General features: G+C 41.1%; 1 protein-coding gene across 7 annotated transcripts in view; it reads left to right on the forward strand.

Moving 5' to 3' along the window:
* ZNF516 (zinc finger protein 516) overlaps positions 1-17,085 on the forward strand; it is a 104,732-nt gene that overhangs the window by 32,134 nt on the left and 55,513 nt on the right. For all 7 annotated transcript variants that reach the window (XM_071737020.1, XM_071737025.1, XM_071737024.1 and 4 more), the window contains one exon: positions 11,484-13,504. In XM_071737020.1, coding sequence (XP_071593121.1) covers positions 11,608-13,504 — 1,897 coding nt within the window. In that variant the 5' untranslated portion in view covers positions 11,484-11,607. The remainder of the gene's footprint in view (positions 1-11,483; positions 13,505-17,085) is intronic.

The following is a 17,085-nucleotide window of genomic DNA, read 5'->3' on the forward strand; positions in this document are numbered from 1 at the left end:
CACTGGTGAGGTGGCCAAGCACGTGTGCCAAGGCAGAAGGTGAAGTGATGGGTCTGTAGTAATGAGATCGTGGTGTTCTCTGTCTTGAGAAGCAGGTGAGGGAGTAGGGTGTTGGGGTGTGTATGTGTCACATAGCCACATTTCTTTGAAAGGAGAAATAAAGTTTAATTTACAGTATTTGGTGCTGCAAACAGATTTATGTTCTTGCTGTGTGTGATTCCTGTTTGTCTTACTAGTTGATGGATCTGTCTTGCAAGTTGTGGTGTATGGAAAGAGAAACAACCTGGCAAAAGGGTGTGCAACAGACTTTTTTTCCTTGCAGGTTTGTTTGCTTGCTATCCTGTGATAATTTCAGGGGTTTTGTTTTGCTTTTAAGTGGTTGCTCAGCATCTGTGTGCTGAGCCTGTTTCTAAGTAGGGGATTGGCTTTGTTCCTTTACTGTGTTTTCTTTTTGTTGTTGGTTTTTTTTTTTGTTTGTTTGTTTTGTTTTTTCCTCTTAGCTCTACCTTCCTCTTCCTAAGTCCAGAAAGAAGCTTGTGAGTGGTTTGGGAGATGGAAGTCCATCCAGAGCCATTTCTTTCAGGTTTTAACACAGTTTTCTGCACTTGAGTGAATTTCTGTCTGTCTCTGAATTTTTAGGGAAATTGCTCGAATGCTGTAGGTGAGGGCTTGGCCCAAAGTCTTTGATTAAGTGGCAAGGGGAGGTGGAGTACATATACTTGCTAATGTGAGGATGGTGGAGTAGTGCGGAACACAGTTGTCAGTGTTTATCTTGTGATACACACGATGTCCTGACCTGCCAAAATCTGAAGCATGCATCACATTGTGTTGTGGTGAGAGCACAGTTAACAGGGTTGGTAAAATGTGGCTTGAAATCTTACTTATAAGCAGTGGATGGAATCTGTCTCTTGGAATGATACATTGCAGTGATGTTCCATGGAGATAGTTCAGCACTTCATACCAAAATAAGCAGGACCAACTGGCAGCTGAAAGACTAGGTTTAGTTTCTCATCTCTTGGCCGGGAGCACCGAAATCCAGAAAGAGTCATCTTTTGCTTTGTGTTTATTCAATACACAAGACTATTGCTTTCTTCCCTTTGTGTGTAAAAAGGTCAATAAATAAAAAGTAGAGAAAAGCAATTACCCCATGGTGTAAGTCAATTAATTGCTTTATGGTAAAGCCACTTCTGTTGTACTAGCTATACCTCTTTGCTCTCCTATGCTGACAGTGATGAGCCTGTGCAAGATTGAGTGTATTTTGCAGCTGCGTTTATCGCATATGTAGTGGAAGTATCTTTTGATGATGAGAACTGCTGAAATCTCTAAAATCATTTACTTGACTAGTGAAGGAACAGCAGACATCTTTAAAAGTGCTGGTCAGCTTACAAAGCCTCTTTCAGACTGTTGGCAATCACCTGTCGTATTACCAAATGTAAGATAAACTCATCATCAAAAGTTATGCTTGTGGATGAAGTGATTCTCAGGGGTATTGTGTACCTTAGTGGAAAGAAAGTGAAATGAAGGGTGTATCTGAGACGCTGGTTCTCCACAGGCTGGCCTTCAGTACTGTCCTCTGCCAGTTTGGGGATGGTGTCACTGTGCCAAAGCTGCCTGCAGTTTAAGCAGTGTGGTGAGTCCTGAGTTTCATCTGGTGCAAGGCAAACTTCAGCTTGGTTTGGGTTTTGAGAGGTGCCTATGTCTGTGCTCAGGCCTGGGTGTGAGTCTGCGTGCTTGACATTTAGAAATGTTGCAGAGAATGGAAAAACTGTGATTGAAAGTCTTAATTACCTGCTTAAGTTCTTAAACGTTTAAGAAAGCTTCCTAAAATAGAGCTCATCCATGTTGTTTTGTGCTTTGCAAGAGCTTGCAGTGGAAGACTTTATATATATATATATATATATATATATATATATATATATGTATGTGTGTATGTGTATGTATATGTGACCGAACAACTGAAAATGAGGTTTTGGTGGTGGTGTGAGTTTTGTGTTGCTTCTCAGTGCTAAACACTGCTACCTCAGAAGGTAATGTTTAACAGAATGCTTTTATGGCTTATTGCATATGATTATCCCTCATATTTCAGGGCACAGTTCCTCTCCCTTTCCCTCTGCCCTTTCTCTCTCCCTCGCTCTCTCTTCTCACTCCCTCCTCTTTTAATTTTTTTTCTTTTCTTTTTTTTTTTTTTTTGTCTAAATGTGACCTTTTTTACTCTCTTAAAATGGGATTTTGAAAAGAAATAAGGAGGTATATGCCAAAAACTTGTTTCAGTGCTTTACAATTCCTTTAAAATACTTTGAGGGCGGGAGGGAAGTAAGCAAACAACTCGCTAATGTTACTTAGAAATAGTAAAGCTTAAACAGTTTATCGGGTAACAGTCCTGTAATTCTAAATCTGTTAACAGATTAACACTTGGCAACACTTAAATTCATAAGGTCATGATTTTACTGTAATTTGAGCAGTAGGAGATACTAGATATATGAGAAACTATTGTATTGCCTTGAATTCCTTAATTCTCCACCCAGCTTATTTCATAGCAATGTTCCATAGAAATAATCTTTCCCTGCCATTGTTCTGCTGAACACATAGCCATAGTTAGTAAATTTGCTTGGTAATAAACATACAGCTTTTTGCATTTGAGGTCTGCTATGGGCAAGTCATTACAGCACTGTATGCATGTCCTAAAACACTGGAATTTTTTCCTCCCTGGTGTAATCGTTAGTTGTGACAATGAGGGATTTGGGTACTTCGAACAACATTGCTTCGTGTAACTTTTGCTGGGGTAGGAAAAGAGCGATTCGGAATGTTTACTTTTAATTATGCTTGTGTTTTTTCTTGCCTTCAGGTCTTGATTTACAGAGCACAAAGGCATGTACTGGTTTTAGCTATGAGCATAGCTTCTCATGTGGTACAGATTGATCTGAGGGCACTCCATGCTCTTACAGCAGCTGAGGATGTGTTTTGTGTGTAGCTTGCATGGACAGGGCAGATGAAAGAGGCAGCAAGGAGGGGTGGGTGTATACCTGTGCAATGCACTGTGCACTCCAACCTTTTACACCAGCTGACAATCCAATCTGTGTTCTTCTGCATGTAAAATAAAAATAATAAAACTAAATATTTTCTTGTTGTGACACTGCAAATAAAACCACACATTTTTCCCCCCATTTTAAGATGTAAACTGAGCAGAACTTAGCAACGTATTAGCAGGAAAATACCCTGCCCGTACAGTTAGAAATCATCCACCATGCTGCAGATTTAAAAGGGCCATATTACAACTCCATGTAAATTGGTTTGCAGTGGAAACCCTAACAAGATCATTAAATATAAAAGCACTGTTGGATGCTGGGAAGATACTGTGCTGCCCATGTTTATATGCATCTCCATAGACATGCATGAATAGACAGCATCAATGCCATCGATTTGAATAAGGAAGTATACACAGTATTGAGGTGACTTTGCTTTTATTTGTAACTGGCATTTTTTTGTTTATACTATCAGAACTGTGGATGTTCTTCAGCTTAATTTTTAGTACTTGAGAATATTGAGACACTAAAGTAACTTGCTTGGTGGGTACGACTAAGTAGGAAAATGCTGTTACACAAGTAAAATGGAGGGCCTTTTTTATTTGTTTTGTAATGAATTTTTGAACCTAAGCTGGTGCTTATATTCAGAATTAGTGACAGTGTTATGTATGTCAAAATAAGAGCTTTTGACTTTCCAACATATATCATTAATGACCCCATAAAAAAAACAACCAAACAAAAAAACAACCAAACAAAAAAACACCAACACAAAAAATCACATCTGCACTAGTGCAGTTCTTGGCTTTTCTAGGGCTGATCAATAATCACATTGTGTATTCATTCCCGTTAGTCCCCTATCCTGCGGGGTCAACTTTATCCACTACTCTTTATGTTTCAGAAAAAGGACATAGGCTGCCTTATGCATTAATAATATCAGTCTCAATGTTTTCTTTGGATCTTATTTACTGTTGCCCCTCAAAAAATCAGTAACTTTTTTGTTTTGGTTTGTTTCTGTTTTTTGTTTAATTTGAAAACCTTATCTGTCAGTTTTCAGAAAAGCTTTTCTCTTGTCTTCTGGTGCTGTGTTGAGAGGTCTAGGGAGGAACTGGACTGAGGATGATGAGGTTTGCTGTGGTTTTGCTATTTAAATGGATCCTCTCTCGATTGTGTTATAACATGTGACAGTGACAGTGGGAGAACAACAATTTCAGGGTTTCATATCTAGACGGTAACACAGCTGCTGCAATAAAGTCTTATTATGGTTGACCAGTTACATTTGTGCAGTCATTTTTAATTAGAAGTTCTTATTTATGTTTCTTTAGAAAGTAGTTCAAATCAAATTTAAGTATTTGGATGAAGGTAGTTCATTTTTTCCTCCTTGTCTTGAAAGATTAAGATATCTTTTTTGGGTTTTTTTTTTGTTATGTGTTTGGTTTCGTCCTGCAGCCAGAATAAGTAGTCTTGAAAGAATCTTGCTTTTAAAATAAGCTCTTTTTAAAATTATTATTTTGGACGATAATATAGTGGTCCCCAGCAACTGCTGTAAAATAAAGGGTTATTGTGTATAGTTCTGTCACTGTTAGACATCTCCACTGAAGTTGAAGTCTTGTGATGGGGGCATTTTGTGATTTCTGCATTGTTGTTTTTTTCCATGAAAGTAGTAGTGATACTGGTTCCCTTTTATTCATTTCTTCATATTAGAGGGGAAATGTAGTTTGTTCATAATGGATTATTGATTGGTCTGCGAACAGCAGAAGCCCCAAGGCCTTGTCATCAATGGTACTTACTCTCCCAATAGTGAATGCATCGCTTCATGCAGCTATTTGCAACCCCAGTCTGTAGAATATAAGCCCGTAATTGTTACTCTTGTGCAGCTCAGTTTTTAGGGAGAGGAACTCTTCATTGTCATTATGGGATTTTCCCCCTCAATTTGTTCAAATAATAGTCCCTTTGTTTTGGTAGCAAGATAAAGCTCGTCCTGGATGTTAATGATATATTTCAATTCATCGCTTAGAATACTACAGTGTAGCTAGTAAAGTACATTTCTTTGTCTCCCAGAAGACAAACACTCACAGTATGCTAAAACACAAAATATGTACTGAGTGGGTGACAGCTCTGTGTTTTTCAACATACCCTGTAGCAGTGCAAAAGCAAACTCCTGCCCCCCACTCCTGGACTGCTTCTTGAGGAGCCACAAAAAAATCTGGGTTACAGCCATTTTGCTGACTTTGTTTAGACACAGATCACCTCACCGCAGATGCCTATCTCCAGCTTTTTCAGCATCAGTGCTTTTATCTTTATTTTGGTGTATTCTTTCCCTGACTAAGGGTGTGACTTCGCTTGAGAAAGTCCTGACTCTGCTTTCTCAGCCCTGGCTGCTGCTAGGAAGCCTGCTGCTAAAACGTCCCTATCTCATGAAGGGAGAAAGACATAAAAACACAATGTATTTGGAGGAACTCAAAATAATATCTCGGTGTCCAGACATCAAACTTAGCAAATGAGTAGAGTTTGCCCAGCTGCAGGAAAAGGCTGGTTTAAAATAATTAAACAGAAAAGTATTTCAAAACCCTGCTTAGGGATTTTATAAAGACTGAGAGGAAACAAACTAATAGACATTCCTTGTTTATTTTTCCAGGAGCTTTTTAATCTTTCCAGTCTTGTGTCAGTTTTGGCAGGCCTAAACAAACTTCAGGAGGTCTGTTGTCAAGATTGCTGATTTTAATAACTGCATAGGTTTGAAAATTTGACAGTCTTCTACAGCTGGCTCAGGATTTTTTTGATAAATTTGTACTGTGTTAGTTTGAATTACTCACAGATCAACACAGATCTAGGCTGCCTTTACCTTATGGCAAGTTTAGTCTATAGACTGCAGAGTGCCAGGATTTCCTGGAAGGGATGGGCTTACAATTTTAAAGTATGCTGGCTATTCTACCCTGTGGTGTAGACTAAAAAATACTATCAGCTCTGGGTCTGTGGGCCAGTGGCATGGTCCATAAGTGGCATTTAGTAGGACTGGTGCCTAAATGAGGATGTCAGGATCAGGCCTTTACAGAAGCAGTCACCCAGTGACCCCCATGGGATCTGGGTGTTCAGAAGAAGCCATAACCCCTCACAAAGTGAGGAGGAGGGTGTGCAGGTAGGGAGAGGACAGTGTGTGTGGAGGATGGTATCTCTGCAGTTCACTGAGCACAAAGGCTGGAAAGGCATTGTAAAATGTTCTGCCTTTCGTCCACTCTTCTCCTGGGCTTCCTCTCGTCTGCCCTCTTTTTTGAACACAAAGTCTGTTTGGCTTTGGGGCAACCTGAGCCTTCTCCAGTCAGGAGAGAGAAGCTCTCCAGGTTGCCATTCTCTGAAAAATGCAACTTTCTCAACTTCATCTAGATGTCTGCACCCTACGTTCCATCATTTCATCATCTTTAAGGAGTGTCAGACAGTAAGATACTTTTTTTCCAAGATCATGCCTCAGATGATTTATTTATTTATTTATTTTTATCATTGTTTCTTTTGTAGAGGAGTGGGGTGGAGTGATTTGCAGTGTATATTGAAACATCTTGGAGGTTAGAAGAATGATACTCTCTCCAGTGTACTTACTTTTCAGATAGGACTTGAAATACTTTTGTCCAAACTGAAGGCAGTTAGTTTTAAAATACACACTGTGCTATTTGAGTAGATCTATGTAGCTTTCCAGATTGTATATTCCTGTTTGTTACTGAGCTTACCGTTCTTGCTACTCTAGCCCATGCAATATGATCAGGGTAAATTAAAAATTAATAATAATAATTAAAAAGTGCATTTTTCTGGGTTTTTTTGGAACAGGAGTAATTTTTTTCTGTGATTTTTCTCTCCTCATGAACTTCACAGGATATTTGTATTTAAGAAATGAATCGGCAGTTAGTTTTTTCAGTGTGATATCCCATGCATTCTAATATCCAATTTTCTTGTGTTGTTTATTTTAAATTTTTTTTCTTCATTAATTGTTTTTAAGAGACACAAAGAGTTCTTAAGAGGGTCTCTCTGGCCCTGTGGGAAGTCCTCACAGCATACCTGGTCCTCTTCCAGAACATGCAGCTGTCATGAAGAGTAACAGGTATTTCAGAATGCTTCTGTTTATTTAAAGTGCTTTTTGCCTGTACTTTTAACTGGGCTTCACTTCAAGACTGTGAAGGTCTTATCTTAAGGCGTGAGGATGATGCAACTGTATACTGCCTTACTTTCTGCAGATCCAGCAGTGACAGGCTACCATGGCCTCAGTGGGGAAACTGTGGCTGATTTTGGGAAAGGCACTGCAGGCCAAATGCATTTTCTCTCAAGCCAAGAACACTCTTGGAGTTCATTTTGAAAACCAGAGAAGTTTCGATGCCTAAATGTTTGAAATATAGTCGATTGGTTCTCCACTGAGATGGTGGTCAGCCATTGGAACAGGCTCCCCAGGGAAGCTGTCACAGCACCAAACCTGTCAGAAGAGCATCTGGAGGATGCTCTGAGTCACGTGGTTTAGTTTAAGGTAGCTCTGCAAGGAGCAGTATTCAACTTGGGATATTCTGTGATTCTGACAAATGCTTGGTATGATCTTGGAGGGAAGCTTGTTTTTCCATCTGGGGATGAATAAAATTAGGTTATTTGTATTTGTTCCCATGCAGATCAAGGCAAAAACTGTCTGCGAGGCAGTGGGTGTAGGAACAAGTCTTACAACTAAAACACTTGGCTAAGCAAAGGCATTTCCCAGTGTGCCACCTCTCCTGTTCTTTGGTCTTTGTTCTTATTTCTCTTCCCTCTTGCTTCATATACCACACCTGTGTGTGAACAGTGATGCAAGTGCCTCAGTGTCTTTTAAAGGGGATGCACGTGCCTCTGGGACACTGGCCAGCAGCTTCTTACATGAGCTGCCAATCCCCCCTTCCACAAAATGAAGCTGAACTCGTTCATATGCCCCTTACAATGGAATATTGAACTGTCTTGCTCCCAAAAGCGTGATGTGGCATTTAGCATAAGCTGCGATGCCATTAACATGCAAAATATTTTCAGACTGAATATTCGTTTAAACTTTACACTCACGTGCATTTCCTTGAGGCTTCCCTCTGTGCTGGTGGGGATCTCCGTGCTGTCACAGTCTGGGAGGCATCTGCAGGCTGGATATGGCTGTGCTGTGAATTCTGTGTGACATGCTGGTGCTCAGGAATTGCAGGCTGAGCATGGGCCAAAGCGATGAAAGGTTACTGGTTACCACCTGAAATTAGACTTGAAGCATTTTCTAGCAGCCTTAGGGTAGCTGGAGTTGGCCACATCACGTGTGTGGTGAAAGAATATCACGTATGTGGTATTTCAGAATACTTTTAAATTTGTTATTTTTTCCAAATACAAATATTTTTATTACCGCAGTCAGCCAGAAAGAAAGAAAAACAGCTAGGGCAAATTTTTACTTACAGAAGAAGATCAGTGTGAGTTGATTTACCCATGGATGTCTTAAATCCCTTAATGCACCTTTTCATGTTGAATAGTTGTTTAACAGTTAATACTAAGGTGGATATTACTAAGCCAAAATGTTATTTTTTTTTTTTTACTGTTAGAATTCTTTACAAGTGTTGTTTTCCTCATCTTGTATATTCAGTCTTCTGAATTGGAGCATTTTTGAAGCGTTTTTCAAAGTTGCCAGTTTTATTTATTTGCTGCTACCTTTTTTTTTTTTTTTTTAACTGATGAGCACTAGCTTTGCTGTTATGCAAAGAGCCTAAGAGAATTACTTTTAAGTAGCACTCAAATTATGTGAGGAGGAAATTCTAAGCTGTTTGTATATGTTTGTCTCAGCTGATTCATCTAAGCCTAGGACTGACCTCCCTGCACTGTGTAGAGTGAACACCTTTCCTCCCTGTGGAGTTTGTCTGTGGAAGACAGAACTTGAAATTCTTTGAGTCTTAAATGTGTATTAAGAGTTCACATAATTCAAATCTAGGGATATTTTATTTCAACTTTTTTAGCCTAATAAAATAAATTGTTAAATTTTTAATGTTGGCCTTTTATCCCCTCTCAGGCCTAATGGAATATATAGCTAGGGGGATCTCCTGCGAGTAGCTAATATCCATTATAAATAATGCTTTCTTCATACCCTCATTTTCATAACTAAGCTTCATTAATAAAAATGCTATAAATAATTAAAGTGAAGTATGTCAAGTCTAAGTACAGGGAAGCTGCGGCCAAGTAAATAAAGGGTCTACAAAGCTTTGGATTTTTATGTGCCTGAACTGCTGCACAAAGCGTTCTTGTCCGTCTAAGTTTGGCTCTTAAAGCTCTTTTGAACTTCCAGACAGGAAGCACTACAGAAAGTTAACATGGGACCTACATTAAAAAAAAGTCACTAGTCTAGAAGTGAGCCTGCTAACATGCAGTGTTCTAACTGGTGTGAACTGTAAAAAATGCAGAAGTAGAAAACATTGTCTAAAATGCCAGCAAAAATATGCTCCCAATGCTTGCAAGCATTTTTTCTACACTGGTGCAGAATATTTCAGAAGAAGCTGTTGTTTTTTCAAGTGTACCATCATCTTAAAATGCAAGAAATTTTGCTGTCTTTTCCTTTAAATGTCTTAGGAGTTTCAGGTTAGGTTTTGCTTATAAGAAAATATTGTTTGTTACTTGGCAGACTTAGATTGCAGGTCAAATGATGTTACGCTGAATTGTTTCATCCACTCTTGCTTCGTACACACTGTAAACTGCTTTAGTGTTTAGCGTGTTTGTACCTTCTGGTACAGCTATGACTTGCAATGGCTGCCATCCTTCATAGACCCAAGGAAGTTTCTTCTGAGGCTGCCCTTTAATTTAGTTTTAAATGGTTTTAGTTACTCTTGTTTATAGACTTTATGTTCATATGGACATCTCAATTTGTGATCTGATGTGTCTGGGTTTTTTAGTCCTAATTAAAAAAAAAAAAAATCACTCAACAAATGAAGCTGCATTTTTAATATAACCTTTAGATACTCTTCTCAGCTCTCGGAGGAAAAGAGTTTGGGTAACTGCTGTTGGTAACTCTTAACATGCGGAGCAGATACTAGATGTGCAAAAAATCAAACTCGGAAATGAACAGTCATGTAGCAAATAAGAGGGCTTGATTAACTTAATTATCTTTAAGTTACCCTATAGTATGTAACTGAGAATGAGCATTGTGTCAATTTTACCTTACTTTTTGTTAGGTTCATGCTGGTGATCTGGTTAGACTACTTGTTTACATACTCAGAGGATGAGTACAATGAGAAACCTTAAAATTTGCAACTCAAGTCTGCATCATAGTTTGAGTACTTATTGAGTCATAGATGACGAGTGATGGAAGTGCAAATATATAGTCTTGCTATTGTTCTGCATATTTTTTCCTGCATTTAATTTAGCTGATGCTTTCTTACTGGAGTAGTAGATAGGTTCTATGTATGAGAGAATACAGTATTCTTTGATCTTACTCGTGTTTTTTTAGGATGGGAAGGAGGCAGGATTTTTGTTTGTTTTTAGGTTGTGGTAATTGGAAAAGAAACAATCTGTGGAAATCTTTGTTGCATCTTGCATTGCTGAGACAGATATTGACACTTGCATTTAACCACGAGGAGATACAGGAGCTTTTAAACTTATATTAACCTGTTGCTATTTGTTTGTTTGTTTCTTTTTTAAAATAAAAGTTATTTCTTGTTTTGTTTGTTTATGGTTAAAATTCTGCTTCTTTGAGATGGGTGGTGCTGTGGTTTCCTGTATGTCTTGTGAATATAAATCACTTAAGATACCTACAGTCATTATCACTTTACTTTGTTAAACTGAGGCTAAATATTACCCCCTGAGAGTTTTTTGCTTCATTGTCCATCAGGAAATAACTTGACTTTCCTGGATTCTTATTTTCTCTCTAATCAAAGTACTGAGTGTCCTCGGCCTCTGCGCCTGCTCTGTGTGCCACATCAAGCACAGCAGAGCTGTCTGAGATGCAAAGTAATGCAGTTGCCAGCAGGAATATGATACTTGCTAAAGTCTCTAGGAAAGCCTTTTATCTTTGGCAAGTGAGTGTTTTACATGAAATTACACATGATGGTAAAGCCACAGATCTAAAGTGTAATAACCCCCTCAAGAAATGTTTTCTTCATTTAAGGTGTATTTTTAGCAACTTCTGCCTGGTTTTGAAACAAAAAATACATTTTTAAAGTTCTTACTTTTTTAAAGTCACTGTGATACCAGTGTATGGCAGTGAATATTTTCTTGTGTTTAGATTCTGCTTGTTTATGAATGGTGCCTTGAATGTTTGCCGCTGAAGCCTAGAATATCAACAAAAGGAGGGGCTGCTGCTGTTGGGGCAGTAAATTGTAGTACAGTATGCTTCTGAATGTGGGGCGGGTGGAAGGAAGCTGTTGAATTAAAAATAGGAAAGAGGTTTAAATATATTTCAGAACCTACTTACACAATTTCCGTACATTTGTGTGATTTTTGTTCTTCTTTCAGGTGATTTATGCCACCTGCTCACAGAGCACACGGAAATAAATCGGTGCTTCCACTCTCTTGAGCAGCCGAAAGGAGGAACATTACCCTGAGAATGAAGCAATAAAACACCTCTCTGCAGAACCGTATGATTGAAAACACGGTCCAGCCCTCCTCCGCTGCCAGACATGCTTTTGTCCTCCTGCCCTGCTCACCCAATGTTGCAGTAATACAGATGGATCGTAGCAGAGAGGCAGAAATGGAGTTACGGAGATCCTCCAGCCCGGGCAAGCTAAGCAGGAACGACATGGATGCTGACAAGACCATGTGCCACAGCTGCTGCATCTGCGGCAAAAGTTTCCCTTTCCAGAGCTCCTTGTCGCAGCACATGAGGAAGCACACGGGTGAGAAGCCCTACAAATGCCCTTACTGTGATCACAGAGCCTCCCAAAAGGGCAACCTGAAGATCCACATCCGTAGTCACAGAACAGGCACTTTAAGTCAGGGGCACGAGGTGGAGATGGGGGAGGCGCAGCTGGGGGAAATGGGTGTTTCGGAGGGCCTGGGTGGATGCACCAGCCCCACTAAAAGCACCTCTGCCTGCAACAAGATCTTGAACGGTACCGCTCAGGTGGATGGCAGCAAGATCTTGTTGAGAAGCAGTAAGAAGGAGGTCACGGAGGCGGCACCCGCTGAGGAGGATGGCAAGCTGACCTCTTACCAGTGCAGCTTCTGCAAGAACAAATTTGAAAGGAAGAAGGACCTGGAGCAGCACCTGCACCAGGTACACAAACCGTTCAAGTGCAGGTTGTGTAGCTACATGACCCTGAGGGAGGAGACACTGTTAAACCACATAGAGAAGGACCACATCACAGCTCAGGTCCCCAACGGGGAGGCCTATGCTGAGAACTGCAAGAGCGAGCTGAGCGCAGGCGAGTTTCCGTGCGAAGTCTGCGGTCAGGCCTTCAGTCAAACCTGGTTCCTGAAAGCTCACATGAAAAAGCACAGGGGGTCATTTGATCACGGGTGCCACATTTGCGGCAGGAGATTCAAAGAGCCCTGGTTTCTCAAAAACCACATGAAGTCGCACGGCCCCAAGACTGGGAGCAAAAACAAACCAAAAAATGATTTGGAGCTGATAGCCACTATCAATGACGTGATACAGGAGGAGACGATTGTCACGGGCCTCTCTCTGTATGAAGTTTGCACCAAGTGTGGAAATCTGTTTACAAATATGGAAAGCCTGAAAGCGCATAATGCTGTTCACTACCGGGCACAGCGAGGTGGTGCTGGGGATAAAGCTGAGGGCTTAATTGATGCGAGCCTAAGCTCCTCGGTAACGAAGCAGGTTTTCTTGCAGTGTCTCAATCTAAGGCCATCTGCAGGGCTGGATAGAGTTACAAGAGGACAGCCTGGGAAAAGAGTAGCCGAGCTGGATCCAGTCAGTAGCTACCAAGCTTGGCAGCTGGCCACCAAAGGAAAAGTAGTAGAACCCTCTGAGTATGTGAAGTATGTGGGATGGGACGAGGCCCTGGCGGATGCAGATGTGACGTATGACAAGGATAAGAGAGAGTACATCCTTGTCAACCAGGAGAAGCGCAAGCGAGACCAGGACTCACCCAGCAACCCCAAGAAGAAGAGCTGCACCGGGGGGCGCCCAGAGAAAACCGGTGGTGCCCCACCGGCGGAGAGCTGCCCGATCGCCCAGGGGGACCTGGACTACCGCCCCGCCTCCCGGCAGAGCCGGCGGGCCGCCCAGAACAAGTCCACTGAGTGCTTCGAGTGCGGGAAGATCTTCCGCACCTACCACCAAATGGTGCTCCACTCCCGGGTGCACCGCAAGGAGCGGAGGAGCTGTGGTGAGGGTGGGACGGCCGCCCAGCCCGACCGCTATGGGTCCAGCAGCGAGGAAGGGGATTCGGGGTCTGTCAGCGGGCCCAGCACCCCCGGCTCTGCGTCCGCCCCGGAGGACTCTGCCACCTCTGGCCTGGGGGAGGAGGGAGCCGAGGAGAGCTCGGAGGAGGGAGCAGCTGACCCATCACTAGGTAAGACTGCTCCCAGCCTTGCTCAGTTTGCTGTTGCTTGTCCTGGAGTCTCCTGGTGTGGATCACGGTGATGAGCAGCGGGAGGGATGCGTGGAAACACGTGAGGGGTTTAAAGGCAGCATGGATGGGGCCCTATGCCTGCGAAGCCCTGCTGGGTGTCTCAATAGGGTGGCTCATTTCTGGACCAGGTAATGAAAGTGACATCAGAGGATGTCTTGCTTAGGTGCAGGTGAACTTGTATTTTAGTGAAGAACACCCAAGAAGCATCTTAGTTGTCGATAGCAACACTGTGTAGTGGTAATGTCTTCCCTGGACATCTTGGGGGCTGCTTTTTCCCAGTTTATGAGTGTCCTGTGCACTATTATGACTGGGCTACAGGTACAGCAAGGACACGGCTTGTGTGGTGTAGCCCCAAAGTGAGTGAACTTGTTAATCACCAGCGTGAGAGGCGTTTTGCTCCTTTTCTCTGCTTCACTTCCCAAATGTGTTTATAACTCCAAAGGCTGTAATTAATCTCTCTGGATTAAAACAGTCCTCTGAGCCCAACACTGCTAAATGGAACAAATTATTCCCCAAATAGCAGCAAAGCAAATATTTAAAAGAACACTATTAAGCGCTTTTGTATCTTAAAAAAATATATTTTGTTTTTATTGTTCACCATGTTTATAATACCCTTATAGAAATATGAGATAAACCATTCTTTCCTTACTAACCTTGCACTGGTTTGTTTGCTTGTTTTTGGTTTGGTGAATAATCACATTTTCATACTCTGTGATTCTATTATTCTGTGTTATCTCATCTAAACTCTGTTCCTACCTAAAAAGGTTGGACCAGGTGATCCTTGAGGTCCCTTCCAACCTGCCATTCTATGATTCTGACTGTTTTTGTTCTGAAGAACATGATTATCTTCAAGGGTTAAACTCACTTTCAAGACCATTGCAGAAAAAATAATCTGCACCCTTGTGGAAGAGGGTAGGTTTATTCAATTAACTGTATTCTTTCAGGTTTTTGTGTAATGGTGTGCTTTTCCCACTGGCTACAGATGCTACAGCAGCAAAGCAACATTTTCCAGAATTGTGTATTAATAGATGCTTTCCGTAAAGTTTTGAAACGGTGTTATATATATAGGTTTCTTGTCTTTAAACTTCTTTCATGAAGTCCCATGGTTTTAGGACAACCAAAATGAAGACACTGCTTGGCAATATAACTTACAAAATGTAGGGTGCAGAGAGGGAAGATGGCTCCAAAGACTGAAATTGGGAAAAACTAAACCCATCTGTTTGTCCTCAAGCTTTGAAGAAGTACTAAACTTGATGTGCTACAAATTGAATCAAGTCCCTGATGGACAAATTGGGTGCATGCTAGAAACGAAATGTAAATTAAAACAAGAACTCTACCTTCTTTTATGCTTTCTCGCCCTTTTCGTAAACCACAACTCCAGAAATTCATAGTGACAGTCTGACTTGAATCGTTTGGCTATGATTACTTGCCCATTTAAGAGACTCAATTTGCTTTGGATTTTGGCTGTTGAATTTTGGACACTTAAGCAAATTTCCTTATGGGAGCTTCCCTACTTACTTTGTGTGAAAATTCATCAGCTGCCACATAAAACATCTCAGTACAGTTGACACAAGATGCAGTGATAAAACTGCAGCTTTGTCTTGAGTTCAGTGGGGCTGCCATGTTTTACTGGTGTAATGTACAGTGTTCTTACAGAAACTGCTGTGACTGAAAACCTCTCTGGAGACAGGCTGGAAACACCAAAACAGTTCTTCAAGTGATACCCAAAGAGGAAAGCTGTTCTTATGCACTTTCCTTACTAAGCACTTTATTTTTAACAAGAGCTGTCTCATCTCTTTGCCTGTCCCGCTTCTTGCCTCAGCTCAAACCCTTATTACAGGAGCAAAGGGTGAGTTAAAATCACACAACAGTTTCATAGGAATTTAGGTGACTGGCTTAACTAGAATCACTAGCCAACATCTGGAAACTCTTTCCTTAGGATGCCAAATTGGTCTGTCTTTTTTAATGGTAAAGAAGTAGCAAATGGATGGGCATTTATGAAGGTGCATCTTTGAAAAAGGATTTATTTGCATCGATGGGCCTGGAGGGTGGTTGTTGCATTTTATATTCACTAATGTCACAGCTGAAGAGCTAATCAATTAATTCATTGGCTAAGAAGAAACATTTTAATCGTATGATCAAAAGAAATGTTATCCTTTCTTGTTATTAGAATTTGTTTCAACAAAATCACTGTGCCAATGAAATATGAAGATTTTTTGCAAGTGACAAAGATTTTGGGGGCTGAAACATTTTTGGGTTTAAGCTTGTTTTTTCTTGTTTAAGGAGTTTTCATGGGTCAGTGTTCAAGATTTATGTTTCTCAATTTTCTCTATTTTGTATACATTTTAGTGGCACTGCCCTTATGTTGCTTTGTAAGGGACTGGGGACTGGGTTGTAGGATTTGTTTTACTCTTGGGTAGATTGCTTCTTTAACTTGAGGGTTTCTGTACTTCCCCTATGAACACAAACTTAAGGTGTGCAGAATACCGACCAGATTCTGTGTTTATGGGCACTTCTGCTAAAATCAGGTGTTGCGGTATGGCCTTCAAGCACATCTTGTCCTAGAACTGCTGTGGTTTGCTGTCCTCTCCTGTGACTTCTTGCAGTTATTCTTGCTGGTGAAGCTTTTGTGTCAAGAGCTGTGCTCCAGCCCCATGGGCAGCACCCCTCCCCAGTGGAGGCAGGCAAGTAGTGACCTTGGTTCCTGTTCCTGAGATCCCTTTTGCAGAGATATTTTTACTCGGACTGTGGTCAGGAAAATCGTGTGCTACTTGTAAGGTTATATAATACCTGTATTTTTTGTTTGTTTGTTTGGTTGGTTTTTTTGTGTTTTGTTTGTGGGGTTTTTTTGTTTGTTTTATTTTGGTTTTTTTTTTGTGGTTTGTTGTTTTTTTTTCTTTCTTTCTTATCTTTATTTCCTCCCACCCTCCTTTGACACGTTACTGTGTTATTCTGTGTCAGAAAGGGCCTTGAGACTGCTAAGGAGTCAGTGTTATGGCCTTGACTCAGCTGAAAGTACGTCTTTGTACATTTAATTCTTAATAATCTGAGTAGTGCTGTTGACACGCAGTGCCTTGCAGCGGGGAAGCTGACAGTGCACCTCCCTACTCACTCAGGGCCAACAGATGTTGAGGCTGAGGATGGCTGGGTCTGCAAAGTACTGATAGGGCTTACTGGGAGAAGAACAGGAATTGCTCCTTGCATGTGAAATGCCAGGGCTGGCATCTTTGCTCTTACACATTGGAAGTTTCTCTGCTGTGTACATAGAGTAATATTCTCAGATATCCGGGTAGTGTTCACAAAACCAGCTTATCAGCTGCCAGGGGGTGGGCTTGCTGGTTATGAAATACTTTCAATCTTATTGAAAGGAGGGTAAAAATCTGTTTTCTAGAGTTGCACAGGCTGTGTACCACGTGATACCTGTCATACCAAGATATATGTATGATGTATAGATGCTTTGTGAGACAGACACCTGGGAAGAGGTGGCTCAGGGCACACTCGCTCTTTTTAGAGCAGCCATT

This window comes from Heliangelus exortis, chromosome 2 (genome assembly GCF_036169615.1).
Source record: "Heliangelus exortis chromosome 2, bHelExo1.hap1, whole genome shotgun sequence".
In the NCBI taxonomy this organism is placed as follows: domain Eukaryota; kingdom Metazoa; phylum Chordata; class Aves; order Apodiformes; family Trochilidae; genus Heliangelus; species Heliangelus exortis.